General features: G+C 45.8%; 1 protein-coding gene across 1 annotated transcript in view; it reads left to right on the top strand.

The window, feature by feature from the left end:
• RAD9B (RAD9 checkpoint clamp component B) overlaps window positions 1-20,606 on the top strand; it is a 50,658-nt gene that overhangs the window by 11,957 nt on the left and 18,095 nt on the right. The window contains exons 5-6 of the mRNA XM_030218302.1: window positions 2,862-2,961; window positions 13,041-13,147. Coding sequence (XP_030074162.1) covers window positions 2,862-2,961; window positions 13,041-13,147 — 207 coding nt within the window. The remainder of the gene's footprint in view (window positions 1-2,861; window positions 2,962-13,040; window positions 13,148-20,606) is intronic.

Below are 20,606 nucleotides of genomic sequence, written 5' to 3'. Positions count from 1 at the left end.
TCTAACCCGGAAGAGTCTCCTCTGCCGCGTCCCGCCCCCATTATTACAACTTCCTGTTTCTGCTGGGGCAGGACGCAGGCGTGCGGCAGAGGAGACGCTTCCGGGTTAGAACGAAGCAGGAGGCAGCATGAATCGCTACCGCTGCTCCGCTGCTGCAGTGCTGAGACGGGAGGAAGATACTAGATCGTGGCGGCGGTAGGTAGGCAGCGTTTGAGAAGCGCTGTGGGAGAGAGGGAGGCAGAAGCAGGATCGGACCTCAGCCTGCTAAGGGTGGTGCTGTGCCCCATTGAAGAGATGGAGAGTTGGGGGAAGGTCTTCTTAAGATAGATGCTGGAAGGGGGGGCATGAGGTGGAGAGGGGCAAGAGAGAGAGAGAGAGAATTGTGGGACATAGGGTAGAGAGGGGTAAGAAAGGAAAAAATCTTGCATTGGGAGGGGAAAGGGACAAGAGAGGGAGAAATGTTGGACATAGGGGGGTAGTGGGGAAGGAGAAATGGTAAATGTTGGACTTGGACGGGGGTGGTGAGGAAGAGAAGATAGATGGTGAAAAATTGGACATGATGGTGGAGGGCAGGAAGAGATGTTGGATGGGGCACAAGGGAGGGGGAGAGGCAGAAATGTTGGGCATGGCAGTGGAAGGGAGGAAGAGAGAAAATGCTGCATGGGGGGAGGGGGAAGAGAAGTGTTGGACCCATGGCACAAGAGAGGGAGAAATGGTAGAAAGTGGGAGAGAGGGAGATATGCTGGACCTGGCGGTGAATGAGAGGGAAAGAAAAACACAGGAGCTGGAGAGGGGAGAAAGGAGGAGATGTTGGATTCAGGAGCAGAAGGGTGATAGAGAGGTGCCGGACAGTGGGAGTGAGGGAAGAGAGAGGGAGAAACATTGGAACATGAGGGAGAGGGCAGGAGGGAAGAGAGAAGGGGCAGAGAGATGTAAGGCTGCAAGAGTGGGGTGGGGAGAAAGAGGGAGCAGATGCTGGGCTAGAAGGGTGGAGGAAAGGAAGATGGCGGAACCAGGAGGGAGAGGAAGAGGGTGGCAAGGAAATAAATAAAAAGATAGTGATTACAGAGGATAGAAATATGGTAATGAAAGGGAATGGAGGGCTGAGGAAGGAGTAAGATGGGGAAATGGAAAAGCTAGTGGGTGAGAGAAAAAGATGAAAATCTGATAGGTAGCTGTAAATTAAAAAGGAGGAGAACAGTGAGAGGGTGAAATTTGAGTTGACAGCAAGGCAGAAAGAAGAAAAAAGAGAGGAAAGAGCTAAAAATAAGAAGTCAATATGTCAGAAGCAGGTGTAGTAAAGGTAAAAGAAGACAAATGGACAGCAGCTGCTCGAAAGAGAATTAGAAGACGACAGACAGGAAAGCAGAAAAGAAACTGCAACCAACATGATGGAAAAATACAATGTCCAGACCACAAAGGTAGAAAAAAGCAATGTATTTTGAATGTTTTTAATGGAATATGTTGGCTTTGGGAAATCTACATAGCAAAAGTGTTTGTATCGTGTTCAGGAGAAAGGAAATGCATTTCTGTTTTTATTTCTCCAGTGTTGAAGTACATGCTAAGTTTAACTTTTTGGGGTTCCGAGTTCAATTTTTGTCTAAATATTTTTATTTCTGATACATGATCCCTTGTTCTGTATTTGGTGAGGGTCTGTTGGTGTGACAGTAATGGCAGGTTGGGAAATCGGAGGGCAGGCAGGGAGGAGAGGGGATCAGGGAGGGGGCCCTAGCATGTCTAACACCAGTTCTGACCCTTGCTGTATAGCTGGTAGGGATCCCAAGCCTCCCCAGCTGAGGACTTCCTCCAAAGACGGCCAGAACTTCCTTCTACCAAACTCTGCAGTTGGTGACAGCATGCTTGAGTCACCGACAGCTAAGCACGCATAGGGTGCTGGCATCAGTGGCTTACTGATGTTGCTGCTGCCTGCCAAGTTTGGTAAAAGGGAGTTCTGGCCACCTTCAGAGAAAGTCTTCAGCTGACAGAGCTTGAGGATCCTTATTAGCTAATGTATTTATATTTTGCGGTAGGGCAGGGCAGAGAAAATATTGTGCCCACCCACTTTGGGCTCAGGCTCATCCAAAATTGGCTGTCTGGCTACGCCACTGCCAGATAGTATGGTATTTTTGTTAACTTGGGTAATATCTTTGAGTTATTGTCAGTGATTATATTTTTCACTTTGTTCACTTTAATCATTGTACACTAATATTGGCAGGTGAGGGGTGGGGAAGGAGGTGGGATTATATGTATACAAAACTGAACGACTCATTGTTTCTTACTCAAGATGTAGAGAGGTATGGTAGCTATGTTAGTCCACTTTTAAAGGTAATCAATAGAAATCAAACAAAATAAAACATGGAAAAGAAAATAAGATGATAGTTATGTCCAATAAAAATGGTATCATCTTATTTTCTTTTCCATGTTTTATTTTGTTTGATTTCTATTGATTACCTTACTCAAGATGTTAATTTCTATGTTCGTTCAATAAAAATTGTTGAAACATTAAAGAATGAACTTTATTAAAAATACAACTTGATAATTAAGGGCCTCTTTTATCAAGCTGCGCTAGCGGATCCTGGTGTAGAAATTCTGACAAAGCTCATTCACTTTTAATGGGCTCTGTCGACATTGCCGCAAGGGAACTGCTAGCGTGGTTTGTTAAGAGGCCTCAACTTATAGACATTCATAATGTATAAATCCTCCTCTTTCTACTTTTGTGTTTCACAAAAGCTCACATTGACATTTTGGTTACTTTTATTTGTAGAAAATGTTCTGTTAGCTTTGACTTTCCCCTTTTTAGTCTCTGCTGAAAATGGTGATATATGTATAAATTTGCACTTTGATCATCTGTGTTTTTCCAGGTATTACAAAAACCCATAATTTGACCTTTCAAGATTGTGAACCTTTACAAGTTGTATTTGCAAAGCATTTATGTCCTAATGTATTGAAAGTACAATCAAGGTAATAAGTTTTACATTTCTAGAAACATAAAGAAGGCTACATTGCATGTGAAATATTAGTCTGCGATTTTGCTGAAAGGTTCTGAGAGTAAATCATAATTAGTTTCAAAACATGAATGTTGAATTGCAAAATGAAATATAAATTTTACTAGTATATCCTTTAAGATTATACACTTCTTAAGGGCTAGAAGGAAAAGTTTGCCTTTTTTGCAGATGATATGAAGATTTGCAAGAGTAGACACTCCCAGAGGAAACAGACAACATGAGAAGCGATCTGCAAAAATTTGAATAGTGGTCTAATGTTTAGAGTTAAAATTTAATGCAGAGTGATGCACCTAGGGTGTAAAAATCCAAAGGAGGTTTCCATAGCATCCCATAAGACCAGTCCAAACAAATGGGTTCTGTCCCTCCACCAGTGGATGGAAACAGAGGACGAAAATAGTTTTGTGACTTGCCCCTTAAAGGTATTGTGTAGCATAGAATGCTCTGTATTCCTCTGTCTCCCAAGTGGATGGATGATGGGCTAACATCTCTGCTCCTGACCTGGTTTCTAACTAGTTCCAGTTGAGCTTTAAGTACCCTTTGGGGGTTTTGTGCTCCTGATCCAGTTTTATGCCGAGTCTCAGTTCAGTTTGGAGGTGTCTATTTGGCTTGTTTTCCTCCTCCCTTTCCTATCCAAGATACTGGCATGTGCTTTTCATCGCCATTGTCTTGACTTTTTCATCTGAAGCTATTCTTGATCCACTTCAACCTGGCTGTAGTTTTAGCTGTAGGGAGATTTAGGAGGATTGATAGCTGTAACCCAGTCTATATAATCTTTTTGATTGAAAGTAGTGGGTTATAATACCCTATATTAAATTTACCCCAAAGGATTTAAAGCAGATTACAAAAAAGGCATTTAACGGGTTTAAAAGGGGGTTGAACAAATTCTTGAGGAGAGGCCCATAAATAATCATTAACTAAGTAGATCTCAGAATACTCTTCATCCCTAGAAGAAACTGCAATAAATGGATCTGTTCTTTCCTTGTCAGTTGCAGCAGATGAATCCAGGAACAAGTGGGTTAAGTCTGCCTACCAGCAGGTGGAGATAGAGATAAACAAACTAAAGGCAGTGATGCCAGACGGCCAGCTTCTTCCTCAGTTAGTATGTCTCTATCTCAGCAGGTGGTGGATGGCTTTTTCTCCAGCTCCTGGGCCCAAGGCCTCTGAGGGTGCTCCTGGGCCGGTGGCCAGTTTGAGCCAGTTTGAGCCCTTTGGCAGCATACGCAGTTGCTGGGTCCATGCTGCACCTCAAATTCCCTCTGAACAGGCTTTTGCTGTTCCTTTCCTTCCCTGTTTGTTTCTGCCTCCTCGCTAAAAAAAAAAAAAAAAGAGAACCATAGAATTTGTTTAAAAGAGAAACAGAGAAGCACAGGGAAGTGTGTTTTTGCTGAGAGCAGGTTTGTGTTACTGCCAGGGCCGCCGAGAGACTGGGCCGGGGCAGGGACAAGGCCGCCCCTGGGCCCCCGGCCCCGCCCCCACTGCCACCCCCCCCAGGTTGTCGCCGGCCCCCCGCCACAGTCCCACCCGCCTCCGCCACCGGGCCGGGCCTTTTCCATCTGAACCCCCACCAGCAGAAGTGCTGTCTTCTGACTCCGGCGTGCGCGGCCCACCCAGACGCGCTCCTCTCAGCTGATCTTCGCTGTACTCTGCAGGGCTTCTGTGCGTCTGATGTCCTGCACGTGCAGGACGTCAGATGCACAGAAGCCCTGCAGAGTACAGCGAAGATCAGCTGAGAGGAGCGCGTCTGTGTGGGCCACGCACACTGGAGTCAGAACAGAAGACATCACTTCTGCTGGCGGGGGTTCGGGTGGAATTGGCCCTGTGGCGGCGCTGGGCCCCCCTTGGAGGCCCGGGCCCCGGGAATTTTGTCCCCCCTGTCCCCCCCCTCTCGGCGGCCCTGGTTACTGCAGTCCGAGTCCTGTTTTCTGTTGCCTGCTTGTCTGAGCCTGCCTCGAAGTGGAGTTGGAGAGTTTTTTCTTCAGCTCAGCTGTCAGTTCCCGCGCTTTCTCGGTCTGGGGTAAGTCCTGCTGGGCTCCTGTTCGGGGGCGGGCGATGGCAGTGGAGGCGGTAAAACGCTGTTCCCGATGCGTAAAATGGCGTTCAGCGGCGGGCCTTTGCAGTGCAGGGTGCGCTGATTTGGCGGGACTCGACGGAGCGGTGGTTCCCCCCAAGAGCGTGCTTTCCTGCCCAGAGCCTGGCGATTCTCGCGCCATTTTGCGATCGGTCATGGAGCCGGCTCCGGTAGCGGTTTTGGGCAAAGCTTCTTCTCTGCTGGTAGGGGAGTCGGGGGGGGGGGGGGGGCTGTCAGGCACTGTGGGCGGTGGTGCAGGTGCCATGGCTGCGACCTCCTCAGTTGCAGGGGAGGGGTTTCGCCAGAGTTTATTTTGCTACTCTATCAGGCGTTTTTGTTTAAAAGGGCCTTGCCCCCCCCTTCACGCGGCTGCGACAGCTTCGGCCTTTGATCCTCTCAGGGGGTCTGGGGGTAACCAAGAGATTTTGGGTTGTCCCCCAGCGGATTTCTCCTCCCTTAAAAAGCCTAGGCTTTCTTTGGGGTCTGAGGAGGGGTCCTGCATACGGTCACCTGCAGCTTCCTCTGTGGTGGCTCTCTTGGAGCAGACGGGGGTAGAGGACGTGGAGGACGGTGTCCTCACTCACCAACCTGGAGGACTCTTCCGCCGTGAGGATTTTCCATAAGGAGTTAGGATTTTCCATAAGGAGTTGTCCTCCTTTATCTCTCAGGCGCTGGAAGCCCTGAATATAGAGGACCCTGAGCTTGCGGCTTCTCAGGTGGTCAACCCTAAGATGGCTAGTACCAGATGACCTTCTAAGGTCTTTCCGGTACATGAAGCTATTGAAGAGTTAATTTCGGCCCAGTGGGCGATCCGGATGGGGGGCTGAAAGTGGCCAGGGCTATGGCCCGGCTGTATCCGGTTTCAGCGGACCGTTTAGAGCAGTTTGCTGTGCCTAGGGTGGATGCCCTGGTGACGGCGGTCACTAAGAAGACTACTCTTCCAGTGGAAGGTGGTGTGGCACTTAAGGATATGCAAGACAGATGGCTAGAGGCTCTTTAAAACGTGCCTTTGAGGTGGTCACTTTGACACTGCAAGTTTCTGTTTGTAGTTCTTATGCGGCTAGAGCTTGTCTCAGTTGGCTACATTCTGTCATGGATTCGATTTCAGAGTCTGATATGCCGGGAACTCCTCAGATGTCACTGAGGGATATTGGGCTGGTGTACTTGGTGGATGCCTTGTATGATTTGGTTCGTGCTTTGGCCAAACTCATGGCCTTGACCGTTTCCTCTCGGCATCTTCTGTGGCTCCGTCATTGGGCCGCAGATATGGCCTCTAAGCAACGGCTTATTAAATTGCCTTTCCGAGGGAAATTGCTTTTTGGGGAAGACCTAGAAAAGATTGTTAAAGATTTGGGGGATTCCAAATCTCAGCATCTTCCGGAGGATAGACCCAAGTCTACTTCTGGGCAGGGAGCCTCGAGGTCAAGTTTCAGAGATGCGACAGTATTGCCCGGGGTGGTCCAACGCAGCCTTTCAGCGTCCTCATTTTGGGCAGCGTTCTTCCTTTCACAACGAGAAGTGTCCGGCTGGACCCCCCTCTTGTCAGGGGGCTCCTTCTCGGGCCTCCCAATGATGGGGCACAGGTCCACTTGGGAGGAGAGCAGATCGGTGGTCGGCTTTCTCTGTTTCTTCCAGAGTGGGACAGAATTACTTCGGACCAGTGGGTCCTCGATGTGGTGCGAGAAGGTTACAAGCTAGAATTCTTCTCTCCCATCACAGACTTTTTTCTGGAGTCCCGCTGTGTATTATGGGCCAAGAGGACAGCGGTTCTGCAGTGTTTGCGAGACCTGCTAAGGATAGGGGCTATCGTGCCTGTTCCTCCTCTCGAAAGCCGCACAGGTCAGTACGCCATCTTCTTTGTGGTTCCAAAGAAGGGAGGGGCTTTTCGGCCTATTCTCGATCTCAGAAAAGTAAACCAGTTTTTGCGGGTTTGTCACTTCCTTATGGAGACATTAAGGGCAGTTATTGCTGCTGTTCAACCAGGTGAGTTTTTGACGGCTCTCGATTTGAGGGAAGCTTACCTGCACATTCCCATTTGGCAGCCCCATCAGAGATTTCTCAGATTTGCGGTGCTGGGTCACCGCTTCCAGTTTTGGGCCCTTCCTTTCGGAATGGCCACTGCCGCACGCACTTTTTCCAAGGTCATGGTGGTGGCGTTCCTGCGGAAGGAGGGGGGGGATTCAAGTGCATCCATATCTTGACGACTGGCTGATTCGGGCGACGACAGCAGAGGAGAGTCAAGTGGTCACCGACCGAGTGATTGTGGTGTTGCAATCCTTAGGTTGGGTGGTCAATAAGGACAAGAGTCATTTGGTTCCTACTCAGAGTCTAGAGTATCTTGGAGTGCAATTCGATACGAAGCAGGGGAAGGTGTTTCTCCCCGAGGGGCAAAGGATCAAATTGCTTTCTCAGGTACGAACCTTATTGAGTCGTCACGCTCCCCGAGTGTGGGACTATGTTCAGCTCCTCGGTTCCATGACGGCGACCTTGGAGGTCATTCCACGGGCAGGGGCTCACATGCGGTCTCTTCAGAATTTCCTTTTGAGCAGATGGTCGCCGACGTCGCTGGATTATCAACGATGCCTTCCTTAGTCGAGCCGGGCCAGGGACAGTCTCATGTGGTGGCTCCGGTCAGCCAATTTGCAGAAGGGTGTTTCTCTGGCGCCTCCCAATTGGATGGTAGTCATGACGGATGCCAGCCTTGCGGGCTGGGGAGTTTATTGTCTTCATCGAGTAGCCCAGGGATTGTGGACCCCTCTCAAAGCGACTTGGCCGATAAATCGTCTGGAGTTGCGAGCAGTCATGAATGCGCTGCGGAGTTTTCAGGACCTTCTGCAGGGGCAGGCGGTTCGTGTATTCTGGGACAACACCATGACAGTGGCCTACATCACTCGGCAGGGGGGCACTCACAGTCTTCCCTTGGCAGTGGAAGCATCTCGTCTTCTAGTATGGGTGGAAGCGCACATTGCGGGTCAAGACAATGTTCAAGCGGATTTTCTCAGCCGTACTCTTTTGGACGCTGTGGAGTGGACGCTGTCGGACTCGGCTTTTCCACTGATCTGTCAATGTTGGAAAAGACCAGTAGTGGATCTCATGGCCATGGCTTGCAATGCCAAAGTTCCCCAGTTCTTCATCCGCAAACGGCAGCCAGGATCCGCAGGATTGGATGCTCTTCTCCAGCCATGGCCGGAACAACAGCTACTGTATGTTTTTCCTCCGTGGCCTCTGATAGGGAGAGTTCTTTGCCACATAGGGTGGCATCGTGGACCGTTGTTCTAGTGGCCTCAGACTGACCCCGACGGCCGTGGTATGCGGATCTCGTTCGAGCACTCTCAGAGCCACCATTGCGACTTCCGGTGACTCCCGATCTGCTGCATCAAGGGCCAGTTCAGATGGAAAATCTCCCCCGCTTTGATCTTACGGCCTGGCTATTGAGAGGCGGCAGCTGAGGAGGAAGGGATTTTCAGGACCAGTTATTGCCACTCTTTTGGGGGCACGGAAGCAGTCTACTTCAGCAGCGTACGCGCGAGTGTGGAAAGCTTTCTCGGCATGGTGTGCTTTGCGTGCTGAATCGCCATTTCGGGCGGAAATTCCGGTTATTCTGGAGTTCCTTCAGGATGGTCTTCAAAAGGGATTGGCATATAATTCCCTTTGAGTGCAGGTGGCCACGCTAGCTTGTTTTAGAGGCAAACTGGATGGTTCCTCTTTAGCAGCTCACTCTGATGTGGTCCGTTTCCTACGCGGGGCTTTTCGGCTTCGGCCTCCTCTGCAGCTGCCGTGCCCAGCGTGGCATTTGAATGTGGTACTGCGAGCCCTCCAGGCCCCACCGTTTGAGCCGTTGAATAAGGTTTCTGAGAAGGATCTCACACTTAAGACAGTGTTTTTTGTGGCCGTTGCTTCGGCTAGGAGGATTTCTGAAATTCAGGCTTTGTCTTCCAGAGATCCTCTTTTGCAGTTTTCTGAAGCAGGGGTGTCAATCCGGATGGTGCCATCATTTCTACCTAAAGTGGTTTTGGCTTTCCATGTCAATCAGGCGGTTTATCTTCTGTCTTTTCAAAGAGAGGATTATCTGGGGGAGTTTGCCTCGCTACGTTTCCTGGATGTGCGGAGACCCTTGTTTCGGTACTTGCAGATCTCTAACGAGTTTCGATGCTCGGATCATCCCTTTGTGCTCTTGTCAGGATCGAAAAGAGGTGAGGCGGCTTCTAAGGCTTCCACTGCTCGCTGGATTAGGGAAGCCATTGGAGCGGCGTATCTGCTACAAGGACGGGCATCTCCAGTGGCCCTGAAGGCCATTCTACTAGGGCACAGGCGGCTTCTTGGGTGGAGGTGTCAGCCTTATCTCTGGAAGAGATTTGTCAAGCGGCTACTTGGGTGTCCCGTCATACTTTTGAGAAGCATTACAGGCTAGATGTGTCTGCTCGGGAGGATGCGAGTTTTGGGGCGGGAGTGTTGGCGCGGGGAGCGTTGGCTTCCTACCCTACTTAAGGAATGCTTTGGTACATCCCACTAGTTCCTGGATTCATCTGCTGCAAGTGACAAGGAAGGTAAAATTATGTCTTACCTGATCATTTTCTTTCCTTTAATGCAGCAGATGAATCCAGGATCCTTCCCTAGTTCAACCGACGTTTTTTTTTTTTTTCATTTTCTGTGCAGTGTGGCTATTTTTTCCTTCCGGGTTCTCTTTTGCAGAGTTCAGACAGATATGGGACCATGGAAAGGATTCCAATTTCTGGATCAAGTTGCAGTTATTTTGAAGTTCTTTTTTGGTTCTCTGTTTTTCATAGTGAGGATGGTTTCTGGTTGTTATTGGTTTCATATTTTTGGCCTTGGCAAATGCTTACGAATGACATACTAACTAAGGAAGGAGCTGGCCATCTGGCATCACTGCCTTTAGTTTGTTTATCTCTATCGCCACCTGCTGGTAGGTGGACTTAACCCACTAGTTCCTGGATTCATCTGCTGCGTTAAAGGAAAGAAAATTATCAGGTAAGACATAATTTTACCTTAAGATATGCCAGGTATTTCTTAGTGACCCAGATTGACCACTGTCAGAGACAGGATGCTGGGCTTTATGGACCTTCGATCTGACCCAGCACAGCATTTCTTATGCTGTTACATAGTGTTTTTTTGTTAAATGTATAGAAATAAAGTTTGATAAATAAAAAACAAAAGGCCCAATATGCAAGGGATTTATGATCCTAACTTTGAGAGTTATGCTCCTAAATTGCCTCTCTGAAAATTTACTGTGGCTGAGTGCCTTAACTTGTATTCAAAATTTCACTAAACTCAAATTTAGAAGCATAAAAAATGGGTCACAATAGGAACGGGTTAAGGGTGGGGAAAAGGATAAGAGCTTAGCACCGATTTTCAGCACTATATTCATAAAACGTATGGCAGGCCTAAATTTATGCATGATATAAGCAGCTCTAATATACTTCTAACAGACCTCAGTGGTGCAACTCAAGCCTCAGGTGTTTTGCTTCTTATAGATCATTTTTTTTCTTTTATCCTTACAAATTATTACTGTAGTTTTTCATAGAGCAAATTTGTTTAATACAAATCTTCTTTGGGTAGTAATAATAAACTTAGCTGTGTCGGCTCAGGAGGTTCATGCGAAACATGCGTCATGTCGGACTGCTGCCCCTGAGCCGACACAGCTAAGTTTATTGTTACTACCCACAGAAGATTTCTATTAAACAAATTTGCTCTATGAAAAACTACAGTAATAATTTATAAGGATAAAAGTAAAATATGGTCTATAAGAAGACTGATGACGAACTGAACTGAGTGCTTAATTCTCAAAGCGAAACACATGAGGTTTGAGTTGCACTACTGAGGTCTGTTAGAATGTGATTTGGACTCCAGTATTTGTATATCATTTGTTAAAATCATTACTGGAGTTGGGAAGCGTGTTGTCTGATGAGCGGAAGGCCTAAATTTATAAGCATAACTTTTAGAGATTCTAAAGATGAATTTTCTGCTGAAACCTTAGGGGCGCTTTTACTAAACTACTCTAAGCACTAACACACGATTAACACAGGAAAAAAGAGTTTGTACATTGTGTTAAAGCATTTTGTGGTAATTTGCCTGTTAGCATGCACTAATTGCGTGTTTTTGTGGGAGGGGCATGCCATGGGAGGGAATGGACGTGGAAGAGTTATCCGACTAGTGTGTTCTGATTAGCATGTGCTAACTGAATAACGTGGACTTATTAGAGCATTTACCGCCTCCTGAATAGGAGACGGTAAGTGCTTCCACATTATTTATTTGCAAGTCCTACAATACATACTAATAGAAAGCACAGGACCTCCAAAAAGAAAGGGAAAATCCTTAGTATACTGCCGTGTAAAATATGTGAAAGTCCCGTGTTAAAATGTGCTAAGTGTATAATTCATTTTAGTAAAAGGGCCCCTTAGGCTCCAAAATTTGGCTAAAAATAGGTCACAAATTTAGGAGCACAGATTTTGTTTTCAAACATTTCAGACACAAAAAATATAAGGTAGTTTTATTCGTCAAAAGTTGCTGTTTTCCTCTGTAATTGTTTGGAGTTATAGGAAGGTTAATTTTATAACAGATTGCTTAAGTTACACCAGTTTTCTAGCTTTTTTTTTATTGTATTTTTATATTGAAATTTTCGCAAATACATCTTAACAGACAACCAACTGCACATTTACATATTGCTTTTACATCAATCTATTCCTATCCCCAACTTTAACCTTCCCTCCCTCCCTTCCCTCCCTATTCCGGTGGTGAATAAATCTGTTCCTTATATTGTTCATAAAGTGTCCAAATTTTGTTAAAGACCAGCATGGACCCTCTTCGCATAGCTGTTAGTTTTGACATTTGATAAAGGTGCTCCACTTTCCTATTTACCACCTGAAGTGATGGTGGTTCCACTTGCCTCCATGCACGAGCCAGCCCCAGTCTTGCCGCTACAAAATATTGAATCGCCAGCCTATGCTGCCAGCAAGGTATTGCCACTGGTCTAAAGTGTAATAGGCAGTGTTCTGCCCCCCATGGGTATGTCCTCTGTAGAACTTTATTAACCAGTTGCATTACAGCTTTCCAATACATTTCAACTTTCTCGCAGGACCACCAAATGTGATAGAATGTGCCTCTGTGGCCACACTCCCGCCAGCATTGCCCTGACACTTCTGGGTACAGCTTTTGTAGCTGGTCAGGGGTGTAGTACCACCAATAGAGCATTTTAAAACCATTTTCATTCACCGTTTGTGCTAGGGATGGTTTAAGCAAATATTTGTAGTTCCCCTTCCAAACTATTTCTGGATAGGTGGTTTGTAGCACCTCCTCCCACTTCGCTTGATATAGTACCTGAGGATTTGTCCGTACCCAGCAGGGCCAAGTATATACGGGTTATCCCTCCCCTACCTCCTCCTCTACTGACCGCTAATTCTAGGGCTGTTTCAGCTAGGTCTAATTCATCCTGGGCTTTCTTCTTAAGGAAGCTACGCAGGTTGCAGTAGTAGGTAAGGTCTCTGTCCACCAGGCCATATTCCTCCTGAAGATCTGTAAAGTGTATCATTTCCCCATCTTTCCATAATTGACCCAACTTACGCAACCCTGCTTGGGCCCATGTATAAGTTACACCAGTTTTCTAAGAGAACATATGTGCATTCTTTCTGCTTGAAAATTACCTCATGGAAAATACTTCCACGTATTTACACCTGCTGTTTGGCACACACAAAAGTTTTTTTTTTGCATATATACATGCATATTTTATAAAGTACATTAATCAGTCCAAACTATGGCCTCACGAATGCCTCCATTCAGGTTGGATAACTTATGCATATAGTGTGTGTATGAGCATAATGGCCTTTAGAAAAAGGTCGTTTGTGCACATAGAAATCTTTTTAAATTACCCCTAATTGTTTATAATTTAAATCAATTTTTAAGAATAATAATTTATATCTTTAAAAAGGTATTCTTTACAAAATGTTTCTTAGGGTGCTGTCAGATTTGATGATTCATTTTCCAGCATATCAGGTGGAAATTACATTAGCAGTTAGTCCTTTGAAAGTCTGCTTCATGAGTTATGTTGAAGAGGTAACAGGTAAGAAACAAAAGCATATGATTACTAAAGTATAGCTTATATATTTGCATTGGCCTGCTTAGAAGTGTATGTGTTACATACTACTTTTCTGAAGAACAATTGCTTAAGATTTTTTTTAAATCCTTGTAGGACGGTTCAATATACACAACAGCACATAAATTCAGTAAACAAAACGTACTGTGCAGGTATACAATGATTTACCTCAGTAAGCTGAACTGTCTGAAAGTTGCCTTCCTCACCGTTGTTAAAAATATACAGAGGATTCAACAGTCTTTTAGTCACATTAAAAGGAGCATTGGGCAGGGGGCACATTTAAGTGGGCTCAAGTGCAGAATGGCATTTTCAAATCTACATATATATATATTTTCCCCCTTCTCTGTCTCCATAAAAGCAGCTGCAGGATCCACAAGGAATTTTGCATCCTTTACTCATGTAGGCAAATTATTAGAAGAAAAACTACACACAGAGGGGGGAATTCTTTAAATAAGGCTGTAACACTGATGTTCTGATTGCACGTGTAAATGAGTAGATTATCGGCGTACAGGCTGAAATTCCACTTACAAGCTATTCTGTAAATATATGTATATCTTACATAGTGTATATTTGACAGGAAGGGGTACTCATGGGTGGAGTCTGGATGAGACTCACATTTACACATGTAACTTATAGACTACTATAAGTTGCCCCTGTATCTCTGGCACTTTGGCATGAGCACTTACACCACCTCTTATGGCTGGCGTAAGTACTTGTGCCTAAATTACATGTACATATTAGATCTGTTCTCTGAGGACAAGCAGGAATAATATTCTCATATGTGAGTGATGTCATCCACGGAGCCTGGTGCAGATACTGCCATAGTGTACTGTCACTTTAAAACTTTGAGGCAGTACTCCCACCACGTATGCGTAGGTGCCTTCCTGCTCAATGCCAAAGCACGGGACCAGCAGTCTATTGTTTTCTGTACAGCAGAGAGGTTGCTGTTCTAATCTCTCCTCAGTGCATCAAACTTGACTTTTGGTGCCTTCCCTTTTTTGGGGATATTTTTCTTCAGATTCTTCTTTTTTTAATTAATTTTGTTTAATTTATTCATTTTGTCAAAATATTTTTCATGTTTCAGCCTTTGGGCCTTTAAGTCCTTCTTTTGGCCAGAAAGCATCCGCCATTTTTGGGTTTGTGACTACTTGAGCTCCCTGGGCCATAGAGCCTTTTGGCCTTGCGTCGACTGTTTTTCCCTTCATGGCAATGAGGGTGCCAAGTGGCTTTAAGAAATATACTTGATGCAGTAGGACTATTTCAGGCACAGACCCCCATAATTAGTGTGTTCAGTGCTTGGGGCTGGAGCACTGGGACATACAGTGGCATACATTCAGCCTGTGCATGCAAACAAGGACCTTTAAAGCCCACAGAGTCCAGCCTGAAAACCTTTTTAGTTCTGCATCAACATCGGCAGGGGATTCGGTACTCAATGTGGAACCTGCATTAGTGTTGACATCAACATCGGGTTAAGCAATCCAGATAAGGACTTGGGCAGCTTCTTGAAACATCTCTATAAGAGCCGGCAAGCAGAATGCTGTAGCAGATAAACTAAGCAGAGTTCTTCAATTTCACAAATGGTCCCTCAACATCTCTGTAGTTCATCAAATATTCCAGCAGTGGGGGTCCTCAGTGATAGATCTGTTCACTTCTCAGAATAAGCTTCCCCGCTTTTGTTCCAGGGTATGTGCTCCCAACTGTGCATCCCCAGATACTTTCTTACACCACTGGGGAACAGATCTTCTATACGCCTTCCCCCCACTAACTCTCCTAGGGAAAACTCTTCTCAAACTGTGTCAAGACCAAGGGACTATGATTCTAATTGCTCTCTGTTGGATGCATCAAGTCTGGTTCCCTCTTCTCCTAGAGTTATCTTCCAAAGAACCATTGAGGTTAGATCCTTTTCCAGTCCTAATAACACAGAATGAGGGGTCCCTTCTCCATCCAGACCCATGCTTTCTAGCTTGACAGCTTGGTTCCTCATGACATAGACTTACGTTCCTTAAACCTTCCTGATGGAGGTCAAGATGCTCTAATCTCCACGCAAAAAGCCCTTACTTTACCAATCCTCATTGCAGCTTAGCAATTTTGAAAAAGCCAGGCATGCATGAAGGAAATCACATGCAAATGAGCTGCTTATTGTTAGCTCATTTGCATGCGATTTTCTTCATGGGGGGGGGGGGGGAAGCCACTCGGTCAGCTGAGGATGTGCAGAGCAGCCTATTGCTAAGCGTGGCTGCACTGCACATGTTACAAACAGCTTTCATATACGCAGACAAGCTGTGTCTATGAAAGCAGTAGAGGTAACTTTTTTTTTTTCACAAGCCTCCACTCTTGTCTGGCAAGGTCTGAAATTCTACCAACCGAAAAGGTCTTTGTGTTGGGTTGGCAGCAATTAGCTGCTAGAGATACCCATCTCATGGCTGCTGAGACTGCTTGCATAGCCTAGGAGATTACAAGAAGGGCAGCCGGCTGTAGGGCAAATACTTTCAGCTGTCATTCAGATGGATCATATTTGCTGGTTTCACTTAAAAAATGAGAACAGGATATGCGTTTTCAAAGGAGGAATCCCAGCACAGACAGAGCAATAAGGTACCATCTCATTAGGGAGACCTTTAGTGGTGCATGTGAACTCTTCAGCTGCAGGTTACTGACAAAGTTGTGGCCTGAACAGTAGGTAAGCAATTAAATTGAGGGTGTAACTTTTATCAGCTTGGTTTCTTTATTTGCCTGGTCCTTCCATCGCAGGGACTCACCAGCTCTCTACAGCCTTACAGGTTGGATTTGTGTCACACTTTTTTTTGTGTTCGGGTTAAAAGCAGGCCCTGCTGTTACAGTGCATTTGCCTACAGCACTCTACACTAATATTTTGTTATGTGAAGCTCACTCAGCATGAAGAACTGTCAGGTAAAGGTAGGATCTGCTTCTGTGCATTGGGTTGGAAAATGGCTGTGCATCACTTTGCATGCACATTTGTATAGTAATTAGCTCATTATAATAGCTTTGCATTCTATTTTCGTTAGCTGCTATCATGATAGGAAAAGAGCTCAGAGAACCCTTTTGTGCATGCCTCGCTGTACTTCTTGTTCACTACACTGGCTAGAACCAGTTTAAAAACCACGTTGCTGGCTTGTTAGGTTTTATACATCTGGGCCAGAGTCTCTAGATTACTCCTAGTCTCTAGGAAACCTTCTACTGGAAAATGTTACCATTTCAAGTGGAAAAGATTTTCCCTCTGGTGTACAGGCAGGCTACCCTTATGGAGTATCTTCTCCATTTTTCAGATACTAGCCTCAAGACTGACTCAGAGTACACTTGAGTGCCATTAGTGTTTCACTTCAAGGTTGATACGCCAGCTTCTGTTCATCCCTTGATGTAAGATTCATAAAAGGTTTATTTCATTCTAAACCTCCTATCAAACCACCACCTGTTGTTTGGGATCTTAATGTCATCCTCACAGCTCTCATAAAACCTTCTTTTGAACCACTTAATTCCTGTTCTCTGAAGTTCCTCACATATAAGGTAGTGTTCTTAATAGCTCTTACTTCTGCCAGTAGAGTAATCAAACCCTCGTGGCAGACCCATCTTACACCAGACTCTACAGTGACAGGGTCATACTCTGAACCCACTCCAAATTCCTCATGAAAGTGGTATCAGAGTTCCACCTCAATTAGTCCATAGTACTTTCTGTCTTCTTCCCTAAGCCACATTCTCATCCTGGAGAAGCAGCACTGCATACCTTAGACTGCAGGCATGCTCTAGCGTATTACCTGTAGCGTAAAAAAACATCATAGAAAATCCGCCCAGCGTTTGTATCCTTCGACCCTAACAGATTGGGGATACCCTTTCCCAAAGGCACTATATTTGTATCTTCTACACATGTACTCAGACTGGGCTGACCCATCATGGCCAGGTCACTGCTCACAATGTAAGAACCATGGCAGCTTCAGTAGCCCATTTCCCCTCTGCCTCCATTGAAGAAATCTGCAAGACAGCAAACATGATCTTTTATCCACTCCTTCACTGCTCACTACTGTCTGAAGCAGTCCTGCAGATTTGTTTTTACTACTTAAAAGTCAACTCTGTCCTCCGTCCCTTTTTTTGCCCACCAGGCTCACTTTCTGCTTAGTTGCCAAAAATTAATTCTGTTGTAAGCCTGGTAGCAAGTGAGACCCACCTGTGAGAATATTATGCCTACTTCCCGCCTCCCCTTGGAGTTGTCTTCTTAGGTTTAGTATTGTACTGCTGGTCCCACGCTCCGGCGTTGGGCAGGAACTCACCTGTGTATGCATGGCAGAGGCACTGTTTCAACGTTTTAAAGTGACAGTGCACTATGGCAGTGTCCACACCAAGCTCCGTGGAATATATGCCTTCTGTCCTCTGTGAACACCTGCTACAGGTAAGAAAACATAGTAACATAGTAGATGATGGCAGAAAAAAACCTGCACGGTCCATCCAGTCTGCCCAACAAGATAAACTCATATGTGCTACTTTTTGTGTATACCCTACTTTGATTTGTACCTGTCCTCTTCAGGGCACAGACCGTATAAGTCTGCCCAGCACTATCCCTGCCGCCCAACCACGAGCCCCGCCTCCCACCACTTAGCTTTACACTAGTATTCCATAAAGGAAAGTAGGCACCTATTTTATTTTATAGAATAGGTGCACTGTTCTAGATTTGCCCTGATAGTCTCCTCTGAAAACAGCCTACCTGGTTCACAAGTACAATACTACCTTGCAGACTTTCACCTAGGTGGACTACAGAAGATTTCTCTTAAAAGGGAATACATTTAAGAAACAATAGTGCTATGACGTATTAAAGAAGAAATGTAACTTGTTAATGACACCTTCAATCATGCTGTAGTCACATGACTCCTCAAAAAACCATCACTAGACCTTACCTGTCCCTTCAACTACCGCCCCATCTCCCTCCTACCCTTCCTCTCCAAGATACTTGAACGCGCCATTCACAGCCGCTGCCTTGATTTTCTCTCCTCTCATGCCATCCTTGATCCGCTTCAATCCAGTTTTCGCCCTCTACACTCGACAGAAACGGCACTCACTAAAGTCTGTAATGACCTGTTCCTTGCCAAATCCAAAAGGTCACTACTCCATCCTCATCCTCCTTGACCTATCTGCCGCTTTTAACACTGTCAATCATAATTTACTTCTTGCTGCACTGTCCTTATTTGGGTTCCAGGGCTCTGTCCTCTCCTGGTTCTCCTCTTATCTCTCCCACCGTGCCTTCAGAGTACATTCTCATGGGTCTTCCTCCACCCCCATCCCGCTCTCTGTTGGAGTTCCTCAGGGATCTGTCCTTGGATCCCTTCTTTTTTCAATCTACACCTCTTCCCTGGGCTCGTTGATCTTATCTCATGGTTTGCACTATTATCTCTATGCTGACGACACCCAGCTTTATCTCTCCATACCAGACATCATGGTGGAAACCCAGGCCAAAGTATCGGCCTGCTTATCCGACATTGCTGCCTGGCTGTCCAACCGCCACCTGAAACTGAACATGGCCAAGACAGAGTACATAAGTACATAAGTACATAAGTAGTGCCATACTGGGAAAGACCAAAGGTCCATCTAGCCCAGCATCCTGTCACCGACAGTGGCCAATCCAGGTCAAGGGCACCTGGCACGCTCCCCAAACGTAAAAACATTCCAGACAAGTTATACCTAAAAATGAGGAATTTTTCCAGTCCATTTAATAGCGGTCTATGGACTTGTCCTTTAGGAATCTATCTAACCCCTTTTTAAACTCCGTCAAGCTAACCGCCCGTACCACGTTCTCCGGAAATGAATTCCAGAGTCTAATTACACGTTGGGTGAAGAAAAATTTTCTCCGATTCGTTTTAAATTTACCACACTGTAGCTTCAACTCATGCCCTCTAGTCCTAGTATTTTTGGATAGCGTGAACAGTCGCTTCACATCCACCCGATCCATTCCACTCATTATTTTATACACTTCTATCATATCTCCCCTCAGCCGTCTCTTCTCCAAGCTGAAAAGCCCTAGCCTTCTCAGCCTCTCTTCATAGGAAAGTCGTCCCATCCCCACTATCATTTTCGTCGCCCTTCGCTGTACCTTTTCCAATTCTACTATATCTTTTTGAGATACGGAGACCAGTACTGAACACAATACTCCAGGTGCGGTCGCACCATGGAGCGATACAACGGCATTATAACATCCGCACACCTGGACTCCATACCCTTCTTAATAACACCCAACATTCTATTCGCTTTCCTAGCCGCAGCAGCACACTGAGCAGAAGGTTTCAGCGTATCATCGACGACGACACCCAGATCCCTTTCTTGATCCGTAACTCCTAACGCGGAACCTTGCAAGACGTAGCTATAATTCGGGTTCCTCTTACCCACATGCATCACTTTGCACTTGTCAACATTGAACTTCATCTGCCACTTGCACGCCCATTCTCCCAGTCTCGCAAGGTCCTCCTGTAATCGTTCACATTCCTCCTGCGACTTGACGACCCTGAATAATTTTGTGTCATCGGCGAATTTAATTACCTCACTAGTTATTCCCATCTCTAGGTCATTTATAAATACATTAAAAAGCAACGGACCCAGCACAGACCCCTGCGGGACCCCACTAACTACCCTCCTCCACTGAGAATACTGGCCACGCAATCCTACTCTCTGCTTCCTATCTTTCAACCAGTTCTTAATCCATAATAATACCCTACCTCCGATTCCATGACTCTGCAATTTCTTCAGGAGTCTTTCGTGCGGCACTTTGTCAAACGCCTTCTGAAAATCCAGATATACAATATCAACCGGCTCCCCATTGTCCACATGTTTGCTTACCCCCTCAAAAAAATGCATTAGATTGGTGAGGCAAGACTTCCCTTCACTAAATCCGTGCTGACTTTGTCTCATCAGTCCATGTTTTTGTATATGCTCTGCAATTTTATTCTTAATAATAGCCTCCACCATCTTGCCCGGCACCGACGTCAGACTCACCGGTCTATAATTTCCCGGATCTCCTCTGGAACCTTTCTTAAAAATCGGAGTAACATTGGCTACCCTCCAGTCTTCCGGTATTACACTCGATTTTAGGGACAGATTGCATATTTCTAACAGTAGCTCCGCAAGTTCATTTTTTAGTTCTATTATTGTCTTTCCACCCAAACCCTCTTCTCCTCTCCCTCCACTCTCTATCTCAGTCGATGGCACCCTCATCCTCCCCGTCTCATCTGCCCGCAATCTCGGAGTCATCTTCGACTCCTCCCTCTCCTTCTCTGCGCATAACCAGTAGATAGCCAAGACCTGTCGCTTCTTTCTCTATAACATCAGCAAAATTCGCCCTTTCCTCTCTGAGCACACCACCTGAACTCTCGTCCACTCTCTCATTACCTCTCGCCTTGACTACTGCAACCTACTCCTCACTGGCCTCCCACTT

Source organism: Microcaecilia unicolor, chromosome 11, assembly GCF_901765095.1.
Source record: "Microcaecilia unicolor chromosome 11, aMicUni1.1, whole genome shotgun sequence".
Classification (NCBI taxonomy): domain Eukaryota; kingdom Metazoa; phylum Chordata; class Amphibia; order Gymnophiona; family Siphonopidae; genus Microcaecilia; species Microcaecilia unicolor.
Note: the sequence above shows the minus strand (reverse complement) of the source record. Positions and strands in the feature narration are given on the sequence as shown.